General features: G+C 52.3%; 1 protein-coding gene across 19 annotated transcripts in view; it reads left to right on the forward strand.

Moving 5' to 3' along the window:
* GAS7 (growth arrest specific 7) overlaps positions 1-23,553 on the forward strand; it is a 218,138-nt gene that overhangs the window by 171,586 nt on the left and 22,999 nt on the right. For all 19 annotated transcript variants that reach the window (XM_044744435.2, XM_014864143.3, XM_044744450.2 and 16 more), the window contains 4 exons: positions 6,983-7,036; positions 14,991-15,080; positions 18,933-19,048; positions 21,588-21,662. In XM_044744435.2, the coding sequence (XP_044600370.1) occupies positions 6,983-7,036; positions 14,991-15,080; positions 18,933-19,048; positions 21,588-21,662 (335 nt within the window). The remainder of the gene's footprint in view (positions 1-6,982; positions 7,037-14,990; positions 15,081-18,932; positions 19,049-21,587; positions 21,663-23,553) is intronic.

Genomic DNA, 23,553 nt, shown 5'->3' on the forward strand with positions numbered 1-23,553 from the left:
ACACAAACTGTGTACAGTCTTATTTGGGAGGAGGAAATCTATTCATATGTGATGATTAATGACTCGAAGAAAAATAAACCAGAACATCGATGGTAGTTGAGTCTGCATCTAAGACCATGGCGCTCTGTCGGGGGACATTTGGCAATGTCTGGAGACATGTGGTTGTCCCACTGGGCGGGCGTGCTACTGGCATCTAGTAGGCCAGGGATGTTACTGACCATCCCACAATGCTCAGGACAGCCTGCATCAACAAAGAATTGTCCAGTTCAAAAAGGTGAATGGCGCCGAGGTTGAGAAACCTTGGTTCCAAGACCGTGAGTAATTTTTCTTTTCTTTACGCTTTCCAGTATTTTTCAAATTTAATGAAATGAACACATTTTACTTTTATAGCAGGCAGTTACAATAAGCGTTATTAAAACAAGAAGGTAGATGCAAGGCACTGGTCTTGGGGATTCCGGGAAGGAGAGCTCTGGAGACCCCAGGCCTGGGCGGGCACGACTGCTTCAGGACCGGCGGAGCTGAGCATAGTCTCCTTGGATGATAATGTTGAGAGTTGAGGTGTCATCGAAGTCACAGAAATAAATAACGCAGTCTGTGGAGAGAGCAAATATGCATTTCTTCACCAGTTCCTGGAACCGTAAGGTGGAATATTATCCTGTCAGGCCGTGGAGGGATTTGTGAATCTGTGGAGCTGGCTTTCCACAAAGGTGCTGGAGGCCAGTTATAGAAATAGGTTAAGAAGGTCTGGTATTTACAGAGAGTGCTACCAACAATTGATCCCCAAAGTATATACAGCACTCTTCAGCGGGCATAGCATTTACTCACCCTGTCCCAGGCTGTCAGTTATAATTCATGGCAATTATGACTTAGTAGTATTTGAAGAATGGATGGATGGGTGGATGGATGGGTGGGTGGGTCAGGTGGCTTGCTCAGGGTTTGGTCAAAAAACCCTGTTGTGTTCCTCTTTGAGCCAGCTAATCAGGGAAATTAGAATGTTGGTGGAGGTGGGGAGTACATACCTAATCTTCATGGAAACCAGGATTGTGTCCCCACCGTGCCCCATCATGGGAGGACCGAGGGTTGGGTGCCCAGCAGCCCCTGGGGTGGCCGCCCTCTCCATTGCCCAGCCCTGGGAGACCTGGACGGCTGGGCACAGGTGGTGTGGTGATCTAGTGCCACCCAGTGGAGGTTTTCAAGTCTGCAGCCCTGGGGCGGGCTGCTTGGGTACTGGATAAATGGGGCCCACCTGATTGTGGGGCGCAGAGGGGCTGAAGGCTGACAGTCTCGCCAGCCTTTGCAGAAGCACATTCTAGCCTGTCCCCTGCCCGCCTGCCTGGGGCTGTGGTGGGAGCCCTCTGATCTCTGCCCAGGGACTGGGAAGGCAAGGGACCGACCTGCCCACCAGCGCCCAGGCCCTTTTGTGACCCATCTTTCAATTGTTCTGGCTTCCCGTGAACTTCCCCAGGAAGACACAGGAGAGAGGAAAGGGATTGTGACTAAGGGCTTAGAGACCTAAGGGGCCCATGGGAGAATGGAGTTTGAAGTGGACAAAGGGGTGAAATGCTAGGAGCTCATGTACTTAATGCCCCCCCACCCCCCGCCACAATTCAATAATACACGTTCTATTGAGTATCTACTTCTTGACCAGGCACTGAGTCACAGAAACAGCCCCTGCCTTGATGGGGGTTTATAGCTAATGCTGGAGAAAGACATGAGATAAATGGTTATTTTGTCCCAGCAGTGATAAGGGCTGGGGGACGTGCGTGCTATGCAGACCTGGCTGGGTGGTGGTGGAAATGTCAGTGACAGACTCTGTCAGGAAAGATACTTAAGCTAAGACTGGGAAGGTGAGCAAGGGTTTATCTTGGCAAAGAGGTGGGGGGGGGGGTGGGGGTAGCACTCCAGGTGGAGGGAACACATACGTAGATGCTTGGAGGCAGGAAGGAGAGCAGTGATGTCAAAGAACCCGTAGAGGCCGAGTAGGGCTGTGGTTTATTAAATTAGCAGGTGTAGGGAGCCTGGAATATGAGGCTAGAGGAGTCTGCACGGGCCTCTTGGGAGGAGCTTGGGTTTTATTCTAACTGAGAAGCCATTGAGAGGTTTCATACTGGATCCCAAATGCCGAGGGGGTGGGACCAGACTGCTCACAGGGCAGGGAGACGGCGGGGAGAGGACATGCAGAGCGGGGCTTGCTGGATCAGTTGCAAATGACCCACTGCAGTCCACCAAGCACTGCCCTGTGCATCACTACCCTCGAGCGGTCCTCACCTCACAGTGACAGTACAGTGGCCCAGGTGGGGTTAGGAAAGCAGGCTGGGAGCGATTTGAAGAAAGGGAAGGAGAAAAACTTTCTAGAATCATAGGCACAGGAAATTTTAAAAAAAAGCACTTTTATTATGGAGATTTGCAAATGTTTATAGAAATAGAAGGAATACTAAAATAAAGTACCATGGACCAATCGTGTAGCTTCAACAATTATTTGACCAATCTCATTTATACTCCCATTCCCAACCGCTAACCCCTGTCTCCCCAACTGGGTTATTTTAAAGCAAATTCTTGACATACGGTTTTAACTATAAATGTTTCAGAATGTGTCCCTGCGGGGGAAAGCATGAGCACAGTACCATTAGCACACTTGAGAAAATATTAGTTCAATAATATCATCTGATGTAGTGTATATATACACACAGACAATGGAGTACTACTCAGCCATAAAAAAGACAAAATGGTGCCGTTTGCAACAACATGGATGGTCCTTGAGAGTATTATGCTAAGCCAAATAAGTCAGATAGAGAAAGACAATTACCGTATGATTTCACTCATATGTGGAAGGTAAACACATAGACACAGAGAGCACATTAGTGGTTACCAGATGGGAAGGGGGTGAGTGGAGGATGAAGGGGGATAAGGGGCACATGTGTGTGGTGATGGATGGAAAGTAGACTTTTGGTCATGAACACAATGCAGTCTATACAGAAGCTGAAATATACTGTTGTACACCTGAAATTTACATAATGTTATAAACCAATGTGACCTCAATAAAATAAAATCATCTGATATATATATTATCCATATTCGTACTCTCCAATTGTCCTCAAAATACTGCTCTTCTTCCCAGTCCAGGATCCATTCAGGTTTCACACATGGACACATCAGTTGCTATATCTCTTTGGTGTCTCTCGCTCGCTCCAAATAGCTTTATTGAGATGTAGTTCTCTTAGCAGTTAATTTACCCATTTAAAGTGTACAACGCAGTGGTCATAGAGTTGTGCAACCATTGTTACATCAATTTTAGAACATTTTCATCACCCCGAAAGAATCCCCATAACCCTTAGGCAACCACTGATCTGCTTTCTGTCTGTATAGATTTGCCTGTCCTGGACAGTTCGTATGAATGGAATCACGCCATCTGTGGTCTTTTGACTCTGGCTTCTTTGACTTTAGAATAGTATTTCAAGGTCCGTCAATGTCATACGTATTAGTACTTTGGTTTTTGTGGCTAAATAATGCTCCATTGTATGGATTTGCTGTTGCCATTTCATCTCAGTTATCATTTTAGTCTCTTTAAGTCTAGACTAGATTTCTGCACTCGTTTGTTCCTTGGAGCCCAGCTCAGTTGTCTTGTAGAATGACCTCCATTCTTGGTCTAATTGTTTGCTTGTGCTTAGACTCAGGCTCAGCAGTTTTGGCAAGAATACCACCTGGGGCCTATCCAGTGCTTCCTGCCGTGGCCCCAGGAGCCGCCCACTGCAGGCTCTCACCTGCCGCTGATGCTGAGTTTGAGCTCTGGGTTAATGTGGTGGCTACCAGACTTCTCCTTTGAGGGGGACGTTTTCCATTTTTAGTTTGTCAGTAATCTGTGGGGTAATCGGGTGAGACCATGTGCCTATCCTGTTCCCTAACAATCTTTGCACTCACCGCTTTGAGCATCTTTAATAATCACGGACTAAATTTGTTTTGACTTTGGGGTTTGCAAATGATGATTTTCTAATTCCTTGTACGTTTTTTGTTGGCATTCTTCCATAAAGAAATGCTGCCCTCTCTCTCTCCTCGCCTTTTGATGTAAATCACTTGTAGTCATTATTCACATTCATGCTCAAATTGTCCCAAATTTGGCTTGTGGGAGCCTCTTTAAGCTGGTCCCTGGGTCCTTTTGTTATATCATGGCATTCTTTGGACACTTTCTTACCTCTCGGCACAATAAGATGTTCCAGGTCCACCTGGCATTTGGAATTGGCCATTTTGCCAAGGAGCGTGAGTTCCTTTTAGCGGGCAATAGTATTTAGAAACCAGCTTCCAGCCAGTAGGTGTTCCCGCCGAGACGGAGGTCTCACTCCTCCTGGGCCCTTTCAGTGTAGTGCTGTGGGGTGTGTATGTGACACATATGTATGTACATGATGCACGGACATGGCATATGTTTATGTGTATGACACTGGAACAATAGGCAGAGGTCAGCAGCAGCAAGTGCAGAGCCTGAGACTGCCAGGAAGAGCCTGTGATCCTCTGCCCGTCCCCCCAGCTGAATCTGCACAGCTGTAGGGCACAGAGACACGCACCCTTGGAACGTCGCTCTCAATGCCATTACTTGCACTCCTGTCCTGGCCCAAGTTATAGGGAGGGGCGTGGCCTTGGGGTCCAGCTTCATTCTACAGAGCCTTGGACACAGTGGTCCCCAAATCCATATTTGTGGATGATGGAGATCTTTTTTGTCCCCTGCAGAGACACCTGGAAAACAAGAGACTGTCCCAGGTCTAAAAGTGGAGAGATGGTGGAAGCTAGAGAAAAGAGTTATTCGGGCTTGCGTTCCAATTTCCTCTGTTTATTTGCCTTGTGACCTTAGACAAATTAGTTTTTGCAAGCCTCAGTTTCAAGGTCTGTAAAATGGAGTTGATGCCACTGAACTTGCTGGGGTTGGGAGGATGGCCAATGCCTAGCCTGGTGCCTGCCTCAGAAGCAAGCACTCAGTGGCAGGGGCCCTTGCAGACTTTCCTCCCACTAGTAGTTATCCTCTTCGTCCTTCTCATCACCATCACCATCAGCACCAAAATATAGATTCGAAGGCTGTTGCCAGGGCTGCTGGTGCACTGGTTGCCCTTCCTGGTGGGCTGGAGTGGGAGCACGGTGGTGCTGTGTGTCCACGACAGGGAAACTGTTACAAGCTGCAGGACCCATCCCAAAGACTCCCCTTCCCCTCCCCTCCCCCTCCCCCCCTCCCCCTCCTGGCATGTAGCCTCTGCATGAGCGAGCCTGTAAGAGAGCTCTGCACCCGTCTCTTCTCCTTGGAGAGGGGCACCGGGGTTCGTGCTGTGCAGCCTCTGCCTGCCTCCCTCCTGGGCGGCCCAATTTTAGCAAGTTCCCTGGGGCAGAACTGCTAGCTTGGGAGGGACCAGGGTGGGTGACCTGGATGAGTTGATGCATTAAAAACATCTGCGGAAGCTATAGTTGGTCATAAGCTTGACGTTGCCCAGAGCCTGTTGGGACTGCTGGGGCAGCTGCCTTAAGTAGGGAGCCTGATGAAATAACAGAACATAGGTCAGTGTGCCTCCAAGGGAGGTCCCCAGAGTTGGCATCAGAGGCACTGGCCCCGCCTGAGACCTTCTGGGTCACAAGCTCTGGGAAGTGCAGCTGGGACTCAGCTTTGGGCAAATTCCCCAGTTAATTCTGACACACTCCAAAGCAAGATGTCAAGGTTAGTGAGTTCATTTTCTTGCCTGTGAAATGGATGATCTAAAAGGTCCCTCGGTTTCATTAGTTGACTTTACTTACCAGCCAAAATAGGTCTAGATGGGAGCAGGGGACTGAGGTGACCATAGCAAGGACTCCGTCAAGCTCCCTTTTTGCCTGATGAGCAGATGGGTTCCTGAGGCAGGGGCTGACCCCCACCCCTGGATGTCATCCTCCCAGGTGGTCCAGGGCTGTGCTGGCCCAGGGATGGGGGCTGCTGGTTCCCTGAGGCTTGCTGGAAAAATCTTTCCATGCTTTTTCTGGGCCTTTTTTCCATGAAGTCCTGACAGCCTTACATTCCACTAGAGAAAGGATAAGGCACCAAGTCCCAGGACACACAGTGGCCACCCACAGGGCCTGAGGGGTGAGCTTGCTTCCCAGCTTGTCGTGTGGCTCAAGACAGGAGTGGACATCACATGTCCCACTCAGGGACCCTACTGAATCTGTAGTGTAACTGCTAATAGTGAGACAATAGAGACCAGAATTGATGCTCCCCTTTAGGGTCATAGGCTTTTAGGACCAGTGTGGTGTTTTTAGCTGGCGGCCCTTAATTTTCCGTGCCAGAACCATCCTGGGAGTGGGGCAAGCTGCTGAGGACCTGTGGGCTCAGAAGTACTTGGGACGATGGTTTTCTTGCCGGCAACCGGAAGACGCAAAAAGGCAATCCAAAGTCTGAATGAAAGCCGAAACACGGCTCAGCTGAAAATCCCTCCCAGCTCTCAGGGTTGGGAGAGCGGCAAGTCCTGGAGGTAGCCAAGCGCCCCGGTGCCCATTGCACACATTTAGGGTTTGATGTGTAGGACCTGGGGGATTCAGAATAAGATGTCATGTTCTGAATCCTCAGTGCCAGGAGGCGGTGGCCTGCAATCTGCCTTAACCCCCTGCTTCTGGGTGGATTCTGCAGGTTCAGGCAGCCAGCACGCGGAACCACTCACCAGCAGAGGGCAGCTGAGGGGTTAACTCCCCAGATCACAGACTGGGAGAAGAGGAGGCAGACCTGGTTTGGAGCCGTTCCCTTGGAGCCTCTGCTGGAGGGTTCCTCCAGTTTGCCTTCAAGCCGAGAGCAGTGTGGGGTCAGGATGCTCCTGCCTGCCCTCTCGCAGAGTATGGTGACATAGGAGTTAACGGCAGCCTGAGCATCCTGAACTTCCCCAGCACGGGGCTTTTAACCAATCCCTCCACCTTCAGGGAACCCGAATGAAAAAGAATGCCCAATATGGAGAACAGCTTTGATGATGTTTCTTGCCTCTCTCCCCAGAATCTGGGATCCTCGTCACCAGGCAAAAAGCAGAGCAAGGAAAACACCATCACGGTAAGTGGCTCCTATGGCGTGCTCACAGGTTGAGCTGCAAGCTGGGGCTTTTCAGCCACAGCTGGGCTGTTGCCATGGCAGTGCGGACCGCTGAGTGGAAGCGATGCCCAGCCTGGAATCGGGGAAGTTCCAAAGCTTGGATGTAGCCGAAGTTTCCCCCTGCCTCCCCCAACCCCCTTCCGTCTGTCGATTCCACATTTCACTTTTTCTCTCCGGATGGTGGTTGGGAGGATGCCGAAGCCATTTCTGCGGGGCGGGCAGGGGATGGTACAAGTACAGGAGTGGGTTGAAGGGGGTGGACTGTGCTGTGTGCGAGTGACGTGACGTGTAAATTACAGCCATGGCGGGGTTGCTTTTGTGCAGGGTAACTTCTGGAAGATGTCAAAGTTAAAAGCAAGAGAAAGCGCCCTAAGAATAGAGTTCCTGGGAGTTCCTGATGGGAAGCAGGCAGCCTCTGCTGAGTGGCCAGACCGCCTCCCGGGGCTCTTCCAAAAGCCCGCCAAGCCCCCATGTGGAGGCTAGCAGAGGCTCCCCTGCACCCGACATCTGCCCTGTGCTTGGGGAAAGTGGGCGCTGGACATGAGTGCCTCCTCCATCTAGAGAAACGAGCTGTCCATCGGCTCAGACAGCTGAGAACCTGGAGATGTGAGAAGTGTGGTCCTGGGTTTGCTATTTGGACATAAGTGCAGCCAAGCCGGGAGCGGGGCATTGCTGTCTCAGGCGCCGTCATGCACAGTTCTCAGCCATTCTGACCACTGCCACGGAGCTGAAACCAGCAGCGGCTGTGCTCCCCTGGCTCAGGCAGGCTGAAAATCCTGCTTGGGAGGAAAAAGAGGGTCAGGCAAACAATAGCAACAGACATAACGCTGCCACCTTTGTATGCTTTTATTATGCAAAGTAGCAAGCTGAGTGGCCCATTTAATTCTCCACTCATGGTGTGAGGTGTGGGTGAGGGCACTGATGTAGTTTGGGGATTATGAACTGGAATCTACCCAGAGTGTCAATTTCAGCACCTACTAGCTGGGCCGCAGCCTGGGGCAGGTCTCTGGGTCTCAGTGTCCACATCTGTGCAATGGGGAGATGGTGGGCTCTGTGCCACAGGGATGGTATAAGGACTAAATGAGTCCCTACTTGGAAACAACTTAGAGCCTGGCACATAGTGAGTGCTGGAAACACACTAGTATTCTTGTCACTCTGTTTACAGATGAGGAAACTGAGGCACAGAGCACTATCCTGCCCAAGGTCACACAGCTGGGAAGCATCAGGATTCCAGAGCTGTGCTCTTACCCTTCCCTGGTGGGAGTTGCCTCCGGAGGGCAGGGCGGCTCAGCCGTGTGGACTGAGTCTGTGCAGCCTCCTTGTTACTGGAGCTGAGGGGTCACTGGGGCACGGGCAGCCCTGGGACAGACTTCCCAAGGCCACAGACCCTTATCTTCAGATTGTCTCAAAACAGCCCCAGAGTGCTGGGGCAAAGCAGAAGCTCCCAAAAGTTCCCTGAAATAGGGGGAAAGAGGGAGAAGAAAGTACAAGAGGGGGATATATTAGAATTGTAGGAGAGTGAGAAAGAGAAATGTAAAGCGAAAAGCAGAGTGTTATGCCTCCCGGACTTGCCCAAGAGGCCTTTGGTCATGATGCCCAGGCCTGGAGGAGGGCCTGAGTCACCTGCTGTGTCCTGTCCTTCAGGCAGAGCTCAGGGCTTTGTCCCAGGGGGCTGGGCATGGGTGTGGCCCAGGGTCTCCTTTGCTGCACACCTTGTCCATACCTGCCTCAGGGGCCTTCCCTCCTCCTTCCCGCTGACTCGGCGGGAAAGTTTGCATTATAACCAATATCCCCAGAGGTTTTAAATGAACACTCCAGTCTTGGGGAATTTTTGCTGGGGAAACTGAGCAGGGGAAGGGCTGGCCAAAGGGCACAGAGTGAGTGAGGATGACCTGGGTCTGCTGGCTGCCAGCCCAGGTGACCCCACACAGCTCCAGGCTGGAGATGGGCTGAAGACGTCTGTATCGCTGCTCTTTCCCTTCCACGTAGCACTGGCTTTCCCTGGGTTCAGCCTGGGTCCTGATCCTCCAGAGCTCACAGTTTCCCAAGGAGGGGACACTGCAGGGCTGTTCAGAGGGGACGGAGGGAATCACAGCCCAGCTCCCAGGAGGTGGGGGCAGAAGCTAATGTCTCCCTGGCTTGTGGGGATGGGGTGAGCAACTTCTCACGCTGTGTGACCCGCGGAGCAGAAATCTGCAAGCCTGGGCAGCAGAGGGTGGTGCATCCAGGTCCCAGTCTGGGTCATGGTGGGGCTGAGGGGCGAAGATGGAGCTTGATTCTGATGCTCTGGCTTCCCCACCCGGCCCAGAACACGTTTTGAAGGGCAGATACATGAGCCTCTTGACAGCATTAGGGCCTCGGCAGGGCTGGCAATCAAGTAGGCTGCTAGATTGGGAGTGACGGGCACTCACGGCAGCTCACAGCCCTTGGCGCAAACATGATGTATCAGGGTTTAGAGGATTTCAGAAAAGATGACGACAAAGCCACCCGGCCACACTCCTCTCCTAGAAAGAGGAATTTGGGGACTCCTGTGGTCCTCAGCCTCAGCTTCCGGATGTCACCTGTCTGTTGTCCCTGGGTGGGAGCTCGTGGGCTGGAACTGAGCCCTTGGGGTCATTTCTTTTCTGCTTCCACAGACCCCAGCTCTGGCTTTTCCCCTGCCACAGCCTCCCAGACCAGCTTCTCTCCAGGAGGAAATTCGGGGTCTGCCTGGTTGTGAAACCATGTCCTCGTCTGTGCTGCAGGCGGCTGGTCAGATAGGTGGGCGAGGAGCTGTGGCCCCTGCCCTCCAGCACAGCCTCCATGCTGGGCCAGGCAGGGGCAAGGGGCAGGGGTGTGCTCAAGGCCTCCCCACGCCAGGCCCCCTGGGTGGGTCGCCCTTGTGTTCAGCGGCTCTTGTGCCATGGCCAGGCGCCTTTGTTTAGTGACTACTGCTGTCCCCTCAGGCCCCCCGGAGAGTTTGTGGGGGCAGCCCTTTTGGCTCTGGCTGCCCCTGTGTGGGATGGCCCTGGTGGAACCTGAGCTGTACAGGGGACACTCTGGCTCTTGGGGGAGGGGGGGGCGCGTGTGTGACTCTATTTATCTGAGTGTTGGAGAGAAGAATTGGTGCCAGAGCGAAGATGCCACTGCTTTAAGGATGGTGATCTCAGGGGAAGCAACAGTGGGAGTGGCTCCCAGAACTTCCCCTATTCTGTATACATTGGGAGGCGTACCCCTCTCCTGCTCCCTGTCAAGGACCCCGTCCTACATGAGCCCCTGCCTTGGACGGGGGCGTGGCATAGGTCTGCCTCAGTGTGTTGGAAAGGTAGTGTGACACAGGTTAAGTGCCTAGACCCTGGAGCCAGATCATCTGGCTTCAGACCCTGGCTCCACTATGACACACAAGCTGGGTGATCTTGCATAAGTTATTTAACCTCTCTGTGCCTTAGTTTCCTCGTCTGTAAAATGGGGTAATAATATCCCTGCTTTACAGCATTGTTGTGAGGATTAAATGAGCTAATTCATGTAAAGTGCTTAGAACAGTGGCTGGCACATGATTAGCTCTTATTAGAGCAGAAGTGGTTCCTTAGGACCCCCTCTGTTTTGCTGGTAGAGGATGGAATTGAGGCACTTGCTGTGCCCAGGACACCTTGGGAGGAGGACGAGCTCTGTGCCAGAGGAGCAGAGATGGAGGGGACGGGAATCCGCACGTGGAGGGTTCCAGGGGCAGAGGCCTCTCTCCCTTCTCTTCCCTCTCTGGACCTTGGAGCATCGCTGGATCGAGCCCAGGGTCGTCCCAGGCTGCCTCTTCATTTCCGGCCCCTCTGATCCAGGGACACTGAACCTTGCCTTTGAGGCCCGCGGTCATAGAAGCACAGGGCAGTCATAAGAGTGGTGGCCCAGGAATTAGGAACTAGGATCCCGACCCTGCCCGGCCACTTTTTAGCTGTGTAATAGTGGGCCAGGGCCTTCATTTCTCCATGCCTCAGTTTCCTCATCTGGGCATGATCCTGCACTGTAGGTTGCTACAAATAAACAGTTCAGCTCTGATTGCTTCCAGGACATTAGCACACCCCACAGCTCTCACCACCCCCTCCACTGCCTCCCTCTCCCCGGAATCGTCTGTTCTTCCCACCCCAAGTTTCTCGTTTCAGGGAACGGAAACAGTCCTGTCCACTCGGGCCAGTCCATTCAGGGCTTCTGAGCCTTGGCACTCCTGACATTTCCCGTTGGAGAGCTCTTGGTTCTGGGGGGTTGTCCTGTGCCGCGTGGGATGAGTTGTGACAATCAAAAATGTCTCCACATTGCCAGGTGTTGGGGGGGGATGGAGGGAGCAAAGTCACCCTGGTGGACACTCACTGAGTTAACATCACAGTGCTGTGAAGTCTGTCTGTAAAGTGCCCCGTGTTCTCCTCCTCATCCTCTTTACTGTACTGCTCTGGGCTGCCATCGCGTCTCCTGTCACTGCGGAGCCTCCCCCCGGGGTCGCGGTCCGCATTCTCCCTCTGGTGCTCCAGTGCAGCTGCGCTGCAGCGGGCTCGCCCCAGAGCAGCCCACACACGGCACTCCCCTGCCAAACGCTCCCCCGTCTCCGCGCCCCTCCAGCCTCAGTGTCCCTGGATTCTGAGCCCCAGCCTCACAGAGCAGCTTGTTCCCCAGCCATGGGGGGCATCCTCAGACCTGGGCCTTTCCCCCCTGCAGCACTGGTCACCTGTCACCTTCCCCCCGCCCCCGCCTCAATCCTCCTCTTACTACCTGAATGTCACTCCCTCTGAGATTCCTCCCCTGAGTCCCTTCCCATAGCCTGTACGCCATGCTTACCCCAGCCGTAGAGCCATCCCAAAGTATTGCCGTTACTTGTTTACTGGTTTGCCTTCCTCACGATGCTATAACCCCAGGAGGGCAGAGGTTATACCTTGTCTTTAGCCTCCAGTTGTTGCCCCGACAAACCTGTACTGAGCACCCATCAGGCACCCGTGCTGTGCCGGGTACCAGGGAAACAGCAGGACAAGGTGGTCTGCCTCCCCTCATGGAGCAGACGGACTGGCAAGGAAGAGAGATGCTCAGTAAACAATCAGGAGACATATAATTGCAAACGTGTGTGTGCAGAGTGCTGGGGAATCTAGAGCTGTGTTGCCATGGAAAGTGGACGAGCAAGTGTTCTGTTGACCAGCATCGTGGTTGGGGGCTTGAGTTCTGCCGTCAGCCCAGGCTGGAGTCAAATACTTAACTTCTGTGGTCCTCGGTCCCCTCGTATAAAATGAGGCCAATGTCACGTGGTTCATGCGGTTGCTGGGAAGATGAAGTGAGAATGCGTGCAACGCTCTTGGCAAGGTGCCCAAGGAAGTGCTCCCCAGGAATTTGAGTCATTGCAGCTGCCTCCCACGAGGGGGCTGGCCAGGTGCAGTTCTCGAGATGCCCCCCAGGGTGTGCAGGGCTCTCTGAGGATTTGGGGAAATCCCTGTGGGAGGGCTGCGAAATCCTAAAACCAGAGTTGACAGAGGCGAGGACAGGCACCCTGGGACCCCTGGCCAGTCCATCCAAGGACTGATGTCCCCACAAAGTGGCAGAAGCCACAAGAGAGATGAGGCCTTATCCTCCCCGTCCCCTCTCCTCCAACCCAGCTAGCTCTCCTTCAGTGGGGGTTCCAGGGCCTTCTAGACCAGACAGGGCCCTTGAGAAGACATTTACACCCCCTTCAGAGTGGGTGTAAGGCCTCCAGCCTCCTAGTTCCAGGATTCTTAATGCCCAGTGTAATGGCATAGTGAATTTATCATTAAATTTGGTTGAAATTATGGACTACCTTATTAAGCAAAATAAAGATGGACTGTGACCACCATTGTTTGTTGAAACAAGGATAGCCAGAACACGGAATGAGCAATATGTGAAACTGTGGAATCCATCCCGTGTTTCCATGATGTTCGCAAGTAAGGCCCACACGACAATGGTCATCAAAGCCCTAGAAGGAGCCTCATCTCTGCACACACCTTGGGGTGTTAGCCTGAAAAGAGGGTTTGGGGAGACTGTTGCCTGATGCTGGACGTTGAAGGCTCGCCTCCCCCTGAGCAGGCTCCTGAAGGCCAGTGGCACCTTGACCTGGAGGAATTCGGTGCTGCCCATCTCCAGTGTTCTCTGGTCCTTCCTACCATGTCATGCTTCCTTCCAGAGGGAGAGTCTCCGCCCTCACGTCAGCCAGATGTCAGTATCCAGGAGGAGGGAGCTCCCTCCTTGGCTCAGACTTCTCCCGTCCTCTCCTCCCAGGACTGCAAGCCAGGCCCATGCCCCTGGCAGCCGCCCTTGAGTCCCTGAACCAGAGGTCACGGCTGGGGGCCCATGAGCCTGACTCAGCTGGCAGAGGAGATGATTACACAGTGTGGTTCTTGGTATTATTATTAACTTTGAATTAATTGCCAACATGTAAAAATTGAGACACGACATAAAAATCCCAATTTCCAGCTTCTCTCGAGTCATCACGTAAGCTGACAACCTGCACTCCTCATCCTGGTTTGACCACAGTTGGCGGGAGCTGGGAGAAATCTGTCTCTTAGACAGACCTCCACAGCCCCCGCCCCTTCCCAAAGCCGAGGCTTCTCACCCCTAGCCCGAGCTGCACTTCTGTGACATGTGGCTCCGCGTTTGAGTGGCTGCCTGGCACTGGAATCCAGAACCTGGGCGGTTTCTGCCCTGCTCGCACCTCACACATCTGACGGCTCCCACTTCAGATGCTGGGGCTGCAGTGAGGGGTTCAAGGCCGACAGCACCCCACGTCTCCGCACCTCCCACAAAGAGCGTGGATTAGGCGGCTCCTGATCTGGGCTTGAAGCACTGTCAGCAGGAGCAGCAAAGCCACTTCTGCCAGGACACAAAGTGAGGGGCGCCACAAATGTGCTCGGGTGGAAAAGTCCGAGACAGATTCCAGAGACACTGCCCTCTCCTGGGCTGGGGCCAGCCCCCGGCGTGCACCCTGATGATCACTTAAACTCCCTTTGTTCATCGAGTATCGTGAACGTACACGAATATCATGCATATCTTGAGATACACTTCACAAGGTAGTCTCCCACCTCCACCCTCAGCCACATACCTCCTTTCCCAGGAGCAAATGATGTTGCCAGCTTCCAGAAGTATCTTGTACAGTCATAAGTTGCTTCTCTGAGAAATGTGTTGTTGGGTGATTTCGTCGTTGTGCGAACATCATAGAGTGCACTTACACAAACCTAGATGGTAGAGCCTACTACACACCAAGGCTCTATGGTACCAATCTTTTGGGTCCACCATCATATATGAGGTCTGTCATTATGTGGTGCGTGATTGTACATAAATAACCAAATGTGTATCTGTCCTCCCCCTTTCTTGTACACTAACGGTAGCATGCAGTGAATACTATTCTATATCTTGCTCTCCGCCCCCAACAGTATATCCTGGCACACCTTCCTTATCGATACATGAGGACTTTCTCGCTGTGTCTTTCACCATGGGTACGAGTCCCACAGATGCCTGTCTGTCGTGCTTTTTTAACCATCCCCTGCTGATGGACGGTGGAGGTGTGTTCCAGTCTTTTGCTGCTACAAACAGTGCTGTGGTGAAAAACCACGTCTGTCCGTCACTGCGCATGTGCAAATGTATCTGTGGGATGGACTTTTCAAAGTGCAGCTGCTGGCTGGAAGGCTCTAGACATTTGAAATTTTGATAGATCCTGTTCCACTGCCCTCCAGAGAGTTTGTACCAGTTCCAGCCCCTCTGAGGTGGGTGTGCCTGCTGGTTGCCCCTCATCTGAAATGCCGGCTGCTGGAGCATCCCAAGATCCCAGTGCATGTGTGCTCTGTCAAGCTGGCCCTAAAGGGAGGCCTCTTGAGTGCTGTGTCTTGGGAACAGAGCCTTCCCAGCTTCTCCCAATCCTCCAGCAAGCTAATTTTCTTTCTTGTTCTGTGCCCTACAGATAAACTGTGTGACGTTCCCTCACCCAGACACGATGCCGGAGCAGCAGCTACTGAAACCAACCGAGTGGAGCTACTGCGACTATTTCTGGGTAAGTGGTGCCTCCGTTTCCCCCACACCGTGGCTCTGAGGACCAGGAGTGGATACGCCGGAGGGGCAGGAGAGGCCTTGGGCTCTGAGCAGAGGGCTTCTCCTATTGAAGCCCCTAAAGGCTGGCTGTAGGTTTAGCATCTGAGGCAGGAACTCTAAGACCCTCTTGGATTCCAAATCATTCCGTAAATCTCAGAGAATCAGTAGGGTTTTCATTCGTGGCACTATGGAAACCCCCACCAGAATGCGAGTAAGCTGAGGGATCACTTTCTTTGCTGCTCAATGAAGACAGGAAACCAGAATCAATTTCACTAAAAGAATCTGGGTGCCAGACCTGCCCTGGTCACTCTTGTAGGTGACCTTGGACGAGTGCTTCACTTGTCCCCTTGGATGGCCTCACTGTTTCCATCAAAGTCAGGAGATTTTTCATGAGGATGTGTAGGGAGCCCCAGCTTTAATAATTCCGTGGTTCTGGAACTTTTGCATATTGTTTAATGGGTCCAGAGTTTCAGTTTTGTAAGATAAAAACAAGTTCTGGAAATGGATGGTGGTAAGGGTTGCACAACAATGTGAATGTGCTTGACGCCGCTGAACTGTACACTTAAAAATGGTTAAGATGGTAAATTATGTATATTTTTCCACGATTAAATATCTTTTGAAAAATGTAGAGTTCTACTGATCAGAACCTCTGGGGACAGTCCTGGACATTTGCATTTTAAAGTGAGTAATGACTTTCAAAATGAGATCACCCCATTCTGGGGTCAGATAGTGGTGATGGCTGCCCAACCTCGTGAATATATTAAAAACCTCTGAATAGTAAACTTAAAAAAAACTTTGCAAACACCCTGAGGAACAATAAACAAATTAAAAACTTTTTTTTCACACCACGCAGAATGGATTATCTATCCTTTTTTAGATTTGCTAACCGAGTACTAGACAAAAGTGCTTTTTTCTTTCTACCAAATCACTGTGCTCTAAGAGATACCCAGTGATTCCTGTTGCCGCCTCCATAGGGGTAGCTCCTCTTGCCCCGGCTGTGTCTCTTCCAGGTCTTCTGCGATCTGTGCAGAGGCAGCGAACGCTATAAAAAGGGCCCTGGCTTTGGTGTCAGACAGCCCTGGGAGAGGGCGGTGAGCTCAGAGGCGATGGTGAGCGGGGGCCAGGAGACCCCGTAGCGCATTCGTTTTGTTCTATCTGTAGTAAGAAGGTGTCGGAGGGTTTTAAGCAGGAATATGATGGGATCTGGTTTATGCGTGTCATGCAGGGAGGAGACACTAGGAGCAGGCAGGAGTGAAAGTAGCAGGTGGATATGGGAGGGCAGGAAAGATGGTGGCTCTTTCCCAGATGGAGAGAAGTAGCTGGGTTTGGAGAGGTTGTCCCTAGAGAGGGGCACAGGACATGGAGCGTTCAAGGGTGAGTAGCTCGAGCCCTGGGATGGGCACCCTGGGGAGCTGGGAGTCAGCATGTGGGGTATCGGGTGGGGGTGTCAGGGAGCCGAGGGGAGCGTGTGGTCCTGCGCTGGTCAGCAGCATCCAAGAGAGCGACACTTGTGAGTTCCCATCTTAATTCAGGCTCCCCTGGGACTCTGATACTTACTCTAGTGTTTTATCTCCCCGACCTTCAAGGCCGTTTCTGCTAATAGAAATCTTTCTGCTGATACAGTCTTTAAGCCCTTTTCTTCTGGCTGGTTTTCCCTGGTGTGGACAAATCACTCAGCATTTCCATCCCGTGTGGGAGGCAGATTGGGACTCAGTATTTTGGCTAATTTTTCTTTTGCTTTTTTATCAAGATGTAGTAGTCATACGATGAAATGCACAAATCTTAGATGTCCTTGGAGAAACTTTAAATGCCCGGTGCAGCCCCACTGTGACACAGTGCGCCCCATGGGGTGGTGACCCCCTTGTCACAAGGGGTATTACTGTGCGGCTCAGAGGGCCTCCGGTCGGGGCAGCCTGGGAAGGGATTTCACATTGGAAGGGAACGGGGATATGGCCGTAAAACCATTCATCTACTGGACAATGAAAAGTAGGGTTCCTTCCAGGCATCACCAACCCCTCTCCATTCCCCTCTCCTAAAATGTCTGTTCTGGAAAGGATCTTAGGCTTGCAACCGGCTCCTGTTTCAAGGTCGGGGGGTGGGGGGGTGTGCATAGCCTAGTACTAGAAAGACCTGACTATGCCGCCCACTGGCTGAGTGGAGACGAGGACCTGGGCCTTTCTGGGTCCTGGGACAGGGTTCTCATGCATGCACCTGTCTGTGATGTCAAAGGATGTACTTTTTACTCCTTCCCTTAAGTATCAAAGCGTCTGACTCTGGAGTCCTGGTGGGAAAGGCCGCAATGGAGGAGGATGGTGTTGGGCTGGTGCCCTCCCGGGGCTGAGGAGGCTCTGAGGGTTGTTCTCCAGCAGTCATGGCTGTGTGGGCAGATGCTGGGGCGAATGTCCTGCAGGGAAGGCTGCGTTAGGGGGTGCCAGGCAGGAGGTGGGGCAGGGGACGGGCAGGAAGGAGGTATTCAGGTGTCCTGGAGGAAGTGCAGGCAAAACAAACAAAAAGCATTTAATTTTTTTTTTCCCTTTAAAAAAAATTTTTTATTACTTTTTTAAAAATTAGCACTTATTACTATTATACTTTGAGCTGCTGAAACATTTCTTGATACTTTAAGTTTGTGCTTCATAGAGATATCTATTACTTCGAAATTAACTAGTTCACATATTTTCTAGCTTATAATGATTCCAACTTGCTGGGTCCTCTCGGTCATTGGGATTGACTTTGTAGAATTTATCAGTTCTTGATTTTCTCTCGTCAGTGTTTCTCTACATTCTTCAATTAATTCTTCAATTTGCTCCTCAAAAACATCTTAGGAGCCATCACCACCTACTCATCTAGTGTTTCATATCTTTGCCAATAGCCCAGAAATACTGAAAAATCATCACCCATTTTTTCTTTACGTCTAACTATATAAATGCCCCTCTTTGTCTCTAGTAATGAAAAAAGCATTTAATTTTTGAAATTTTAAGAGTATTTGCTTACGAAATGGATTGGGTACTAAGTTCCCATTTCATTGACTTGGCCATCTTCCCTGGGTCCTGACTTCTGTTTAAAAGTAGCTAAGAACGGCTTCCGTTCTTTGAGTAGTTAGCATACGCTGAGCACAGTGCTAAGCTGTTTCCGTAAGTCATGTATCCAGAAATGACCGTGTAAGGTGGGCCCTTATTTCCCCAGGTCTACAGATGACGCAGCTTGGCCCTGGACTGAGTGACAAACTTGCTTGAGGTCCCCAGCTGGGATGCCACCCTGGGCAGCCTGCCCTTTTCCACTCTGTCTTCCCTTCAATCCAGTGTCTCCCCAGAATCCACTCTGATCTTCTGCTGTACATTGGAGGACATCACTGCCCAACCAAGGACAGGAGACGGGATGGCTTAGGGTTAGGGGCACCTGCCCCCAAGGTCGCAGACTGTCCCAGCTTAGAGTCAGGATGCTAAGACTACCCAGCGGTCCAGCCAGCCTCAGCAGCCATCCAGTGAAAGTAACAGGCCGCCAGGCCTCAGACGCTGTGCCCCTGCCTCTTGCCCTTCTCCCCCTTCTTTGCCAGGTTGGGAGGCTGAGGGGCATGGAGGTGGGGTGGCAGCAGCTGTAAGGGCTTAAGCTTCAGAGAGCACACGGGAGCAGGGGCACCAGGAGAGACAGGGGTCGGGGCAGCGAGGTCTGCCGCTCCCTTCCTCCCTCTCCAGCTGAAGTCAGGGCCGCCAGGTGCATCTGGGTCCCCTCTGGGGTCCGACTTCCCTACACTCCATTCCACCCGGCTCTGGACACCGATGTCACCTCAACTCTCATGCTTCTGTTTCCTTTCTAGGCTGATAAGAAGGACCCCCAAGGCAATGGCACTGTGGCTGGGTTTGAACTGCTGCTTCAGAAACAGCTGAAGGGCAAACAGATGCAGAAGGAAATGTCCGAATTCATCCGGGAAAGGTAAGGCCCAGGCCCTCCCAGCTCGGGGACTGGCGACAGCGCCCACCTAGACCCTGTAGCCAGAGGGCAGTGAGCACTGGGCTTGGTTAGCGCTAGGGGGAGCCTCATGGCCCTTGGGACAGATCTGGCCAGCAAATGTGTTGCTTTGGCCTGTGTTGTGTTTTTAAATATTTGAGCCAACCTTTTTTTTTTTTTTTTTAAACTGGCAGGTTTTACATTAAAATCTGGATATCTAGCATCACTTGAGAAAGCAGAAAGTCTGGCAGTGGCTCCGCATCCCTCCCTCATGCAACAATTGGCTGGAGCTGAGTAGCAGCTGCCCTTGTAGAGGGAGCATCTGTTTCCAGTTTGCCACAGTCCCCACCACTCCCTGCTGTGTCCCCCACACAGACTGCTTGGCTCCTTTGCTTACCTACATGGCCCTCATTTGAAGCACTGGTATCATAATGAAAAAGGAGACTGTTACCTTTCAGTCCATCTTTGAGCCAGAACTGTGTCCTGGGCCTGGGCCTGGGCATGCAGAAACCACCCACCCTCCCATCCCTGCCTGCAGGGAGATTGGTGTAATGCGAGAGTCAGAGGGGGTCGTCATGATACGCGCAGGGATTATAATAGTGGTTTGTCTGAACAGAGATGAGAAAACAGTAAATCGATCCCGATGGAAACAGGAGAAGCTACAAAGAGAATTCCCTTCTCCGTCTTCTTCCTTCTCCAGTCTCTCCGAGTTCTGGGCATGTGAAGCACACTCACATCCCACACGCTGTGCACCCCCCACATGTACACACACGCACACACAGCTTCCCAGCCGGGCTGTCCAGAGCACACTGGAAATATTTATAGTAAATGGCTATATATTTTTAAAATATTTCTTTTTTAATTATAACAACAATAATCAAGTAATAATTCTTGGCATCTTAAAGCACCGCTTTTGTTTAGGAGGCCCGTTTCCTATGTGTATAATCAGATCTTTATTTTATGACCCATTAAACTGGCGGGAAATTGAGAGGTTGCGTAGCTCAGGTGCGAGAAACTGTCATTAAAACAGGAGACTAGGAAAATGGTGGTTAAAGCCGAAGACTGAACACACTTGTGGGTTCTCTGTTCACGGAAACGTTATGTGGGAATCTGCCACCTGAGGACGCTGGTCTTCCCTGGGCAGTGTGGACGCCTGTAGCTTCTCTCCATCTCCCGGGATCTTGCAGGGAGGGCCGCACGGGGTGGGGAGCGTGCTGGGCCGGGGCATGTCCGGGGTTTGCCGTGGCATCAGCCTGGGCGAGTTGGAGGTGGGGGTGATGCAGGGCTGGCTCTGGAGGTGATGCTTAGGAGCAGATGATGTGTACCTGGAGCATGCAGCTGGCGATGAGGAGCCTTTGGAGGTTTGAAGCTAAGAGTGTGACCTGGTTAGATTGCTTTCTGGAGAGATCTCTTGGCCACAGTCTGGAGGCTGCAGGCTGGCCGTCCGTGTCATCCTGGGGAGGGCGGCACTGAAGGCAGAGTGAGTGGAGAGGAAGCCACAGAGGCAGGAGAGAGACGGGCGAGGACCTGGGGATGGGCCAGGGGGTGGTGAGAGCACAGCAGTGAACGGACACCAAGACTATGGGTGTCACCACGCCACACCATGAACTAGCGATTCCTCAGAATGCTGTGGAGGACTTGGCCTGGCTGCCTTCTCTCCATCAGTGCACCCTTTGGTCCTCAGCTTCCGTGCGGGCAGGAAGCAAATGCTGCAGCCCCGGGAGCATCGCTGGGGCCTTGCTGTTTGCCGAGTGGATGGATCAGGGGTGCTCTGAGGCCCCAGCCCTCTGTCCAGCTGATGTTGTCACAAGGACAGCTCCTCTGTGTCCCACGGGGCCCAGAGGAAGGCTTAGACAGTGAACACTACCTTTGACAACACATTTAACACGTATGTGCCTGATAACACACAACACTTCCCAGAGAGCCGCCTGGAAACTGTGTCAGGGGTCTGCGTGCTGGAAGCGACATACAAGACCACGTTCTTCTCCCAGGAAATGGAATCAGCTGCCGCTGGGGGTGCTTCCTGGTTTCCATGGAAATACTTGTGCCCTGCAGGCTTGACAATTAGAGACATCGGGGGCTGGGAGACAGGAGGGAGAGGTTCTATTCATGCTTCCGAGGGGCTAACGCCACCTTGGAGGGTGTAAACCGAGAGCTCAGGAGCTGGAAGGGAGAGGGGACTCCTTGCATCCCTGTGGTCCATGCAAGTGACATTCATCACCTGCCCAGCACTGTGCTTGGAGCTGTGCAAATGACAGCGCCTCATCTTCACAACCTAGGAGACAGGTGGGACCATCCCATTTTCAAGTGAGGTGACGGAGTTTCAGACAATCTTGTTCATTCATTCAATCAACAGATATTTATTAAGCACCTCCTGTGTGTCAGGCGGACAGACAATAGCCACGTACTCTCAGGGCTTGTGGTCTAGTGGGTTCCTTTACAGAGTTAATAAACGGCAGGGCTGCACGTCAGACCCTCTCTCTAGCACTGGGGGGCTGACATGTTGGGTTCTCTCCTTTTGCAGGATAAAGATTGAAGAGGAATATGCGAAGAACTTAGCTAAGCTCTCTCAGAACTCCTTGGCTGCACAGGAGGAGGGGTGAGTGGGGAGGACAGTGATGGGGGCGGGGAGGAAGAGGGGACCTTCAGGAAAGCGGGTCCCTTTTCACCCGTCACTGCTCCTTGGCATGCTCCCGTTTGGCTGGGGAAGGCTCCAAAGGCCTGGCTCAAGATGGGCACCCATGACTTCAGACGTGGTCATCCGTGCTCAGGGTTGGCATGTCCACATTATCTTCTCTGGCAGATGCTGGAGTATGTCAGGACCCCCTCTGGCCTGTCCCCTGGTAGCTGGGCGTCAGCCCCCAGACGCCTGCCTCTGCTCCCCTTTCTCTGAGGGTGGACTGGCAGGAAACTGTGTGTGGGAAGGTTCTGCACCTGGCCCCTTGTCTAGAATTCTCTCCTGTGGGCCCGGGGCCCAGGCTCCCCTCCCTCTCCAGCTGTGACAGTCCAGACCTCCTTGGATGGGACCTGGGCTGGGGGAGGCTCAGCTTCCCTCCCAGCCACAGAAGGATCCCTAGTGGGAGGAAGACTGTGGCCCTCTCTGCTCCATCTGTTAACAAGGATTTCATCCTACTGGTGGGAATGCAAAATGGTGCAGCCACCGTGGAAAACACTTTGGCAATGCCTCAAAAAACTGAACATGGAATTATCATATGACCCAGCAATTCCACTGCTGGGTTTATACCCAAAGGATTGAAAACAGATTCAAACAAATACGTGTAGATGTGTGCTCATGGCAGCATGATTCACAGCAGTCAACAGGTGGAAACAACCCAAAAATCCATCACGGGATGAATGGATAAACATTGGAATACATGGATGTGTGATGGAATATTATTGAGCCCTAAAGAGGGATAGAGTATGCATAGAGTGGTGCCTTAAACAGCAGAAATTTAAGTTATCATAGTTCTGGAGGCTGGAAGTCCAAGATCAAGGTGCCAGCAGGGTTGGTGTCTGGTGAGAGCTCTCCTCTTGTGTTGCAGGCAGCCGTTTTCTTGCTGTGGCCTTTCCTCAGTGAGGAGAGAAAGTGAGCTCTTCGTGTCTCTTCTTATAAGGACACAAATCCTATCGGATCAGGGCCCCACCCTTAGGACCTCATTTAACCTTGATTATTTCCCTAGAGGCCCCATCTCCAAATACAGCCACACTGGGCAGGGGGGCCTGTGTTAGGGCTTCACCCTGTGCATTTGGGGGCACACAAACATTCAGTCCATAACAGGTGATAAAAATGTTTCAGAACTAGATAGAGGTGATGGTTGCACAACATGGTGACTGTGCTAAATGCCACTGGATTGTTCTCGTTAAAATGGTTAATTTTATGTCATGTGAATTTCACCTCAATAATAAAAAGGAATAAAGATGCAGGAGGTTAGAGTTGAAAGGTCCCCCGAGGTCCTCCTTCGAGTCCAGCAGCCTCTGTTTGAATCCTTCCTCCCGGGGAACATGCGCCCGAGCAAGGAAGACCGTCTGTTGTGGGATGGTGGTAGTTGTCACAGAGCCGTGATGCTGAATGTGTCCAAACCTGCCAGCGTGGCTTGGAAGTCCTTCGGGGGATGGGCTCTGCCACCTGGCTGTGGTTTGATGAAGGCCTCCGCATGGGCTCGCTGTGCAGCCAAGAGGCCCCCTCCGAATGGCTTTCACCCGCCCAGCTGGCCACAGGCACAGGCGGCCCTGCAGGGCCAGTGCGTCTTCCAGGGACGTAAATGAGGCTGGCTCTGGCCCCTTTCTGCCTGTGCACTGGGCCTGAGACGGGGCTGGAGGACGTGGGGGAGCCAGTTTCCGGGCTGCCGAGGGGGCTTTCCCGAGTGTCCCCGTGCCCTGCACCACTATGTCGCTCCAGAGCCTTCCGGCTTCCACCTCCTCGGCCTGGGCTGCTGCCAAGGACACTCCGTCCTGCCAGCACGCACGGGCATATCCTCCCAGCTGTACAA

The sequence above is a fragment of the Equus asinus genome, chromosome 13 (assembly GCF_041296235.1).
Source record: "Equus asinus isolate D_3611 breed Donkey chromosome 13, EquAss-T2T_v2, whole genome shotgun sequence".
NCBI lineage: Eukaryota > Metazoa > Chordata > Mammalia > Perissodactyla > Equidae > Equus > Equus asinus.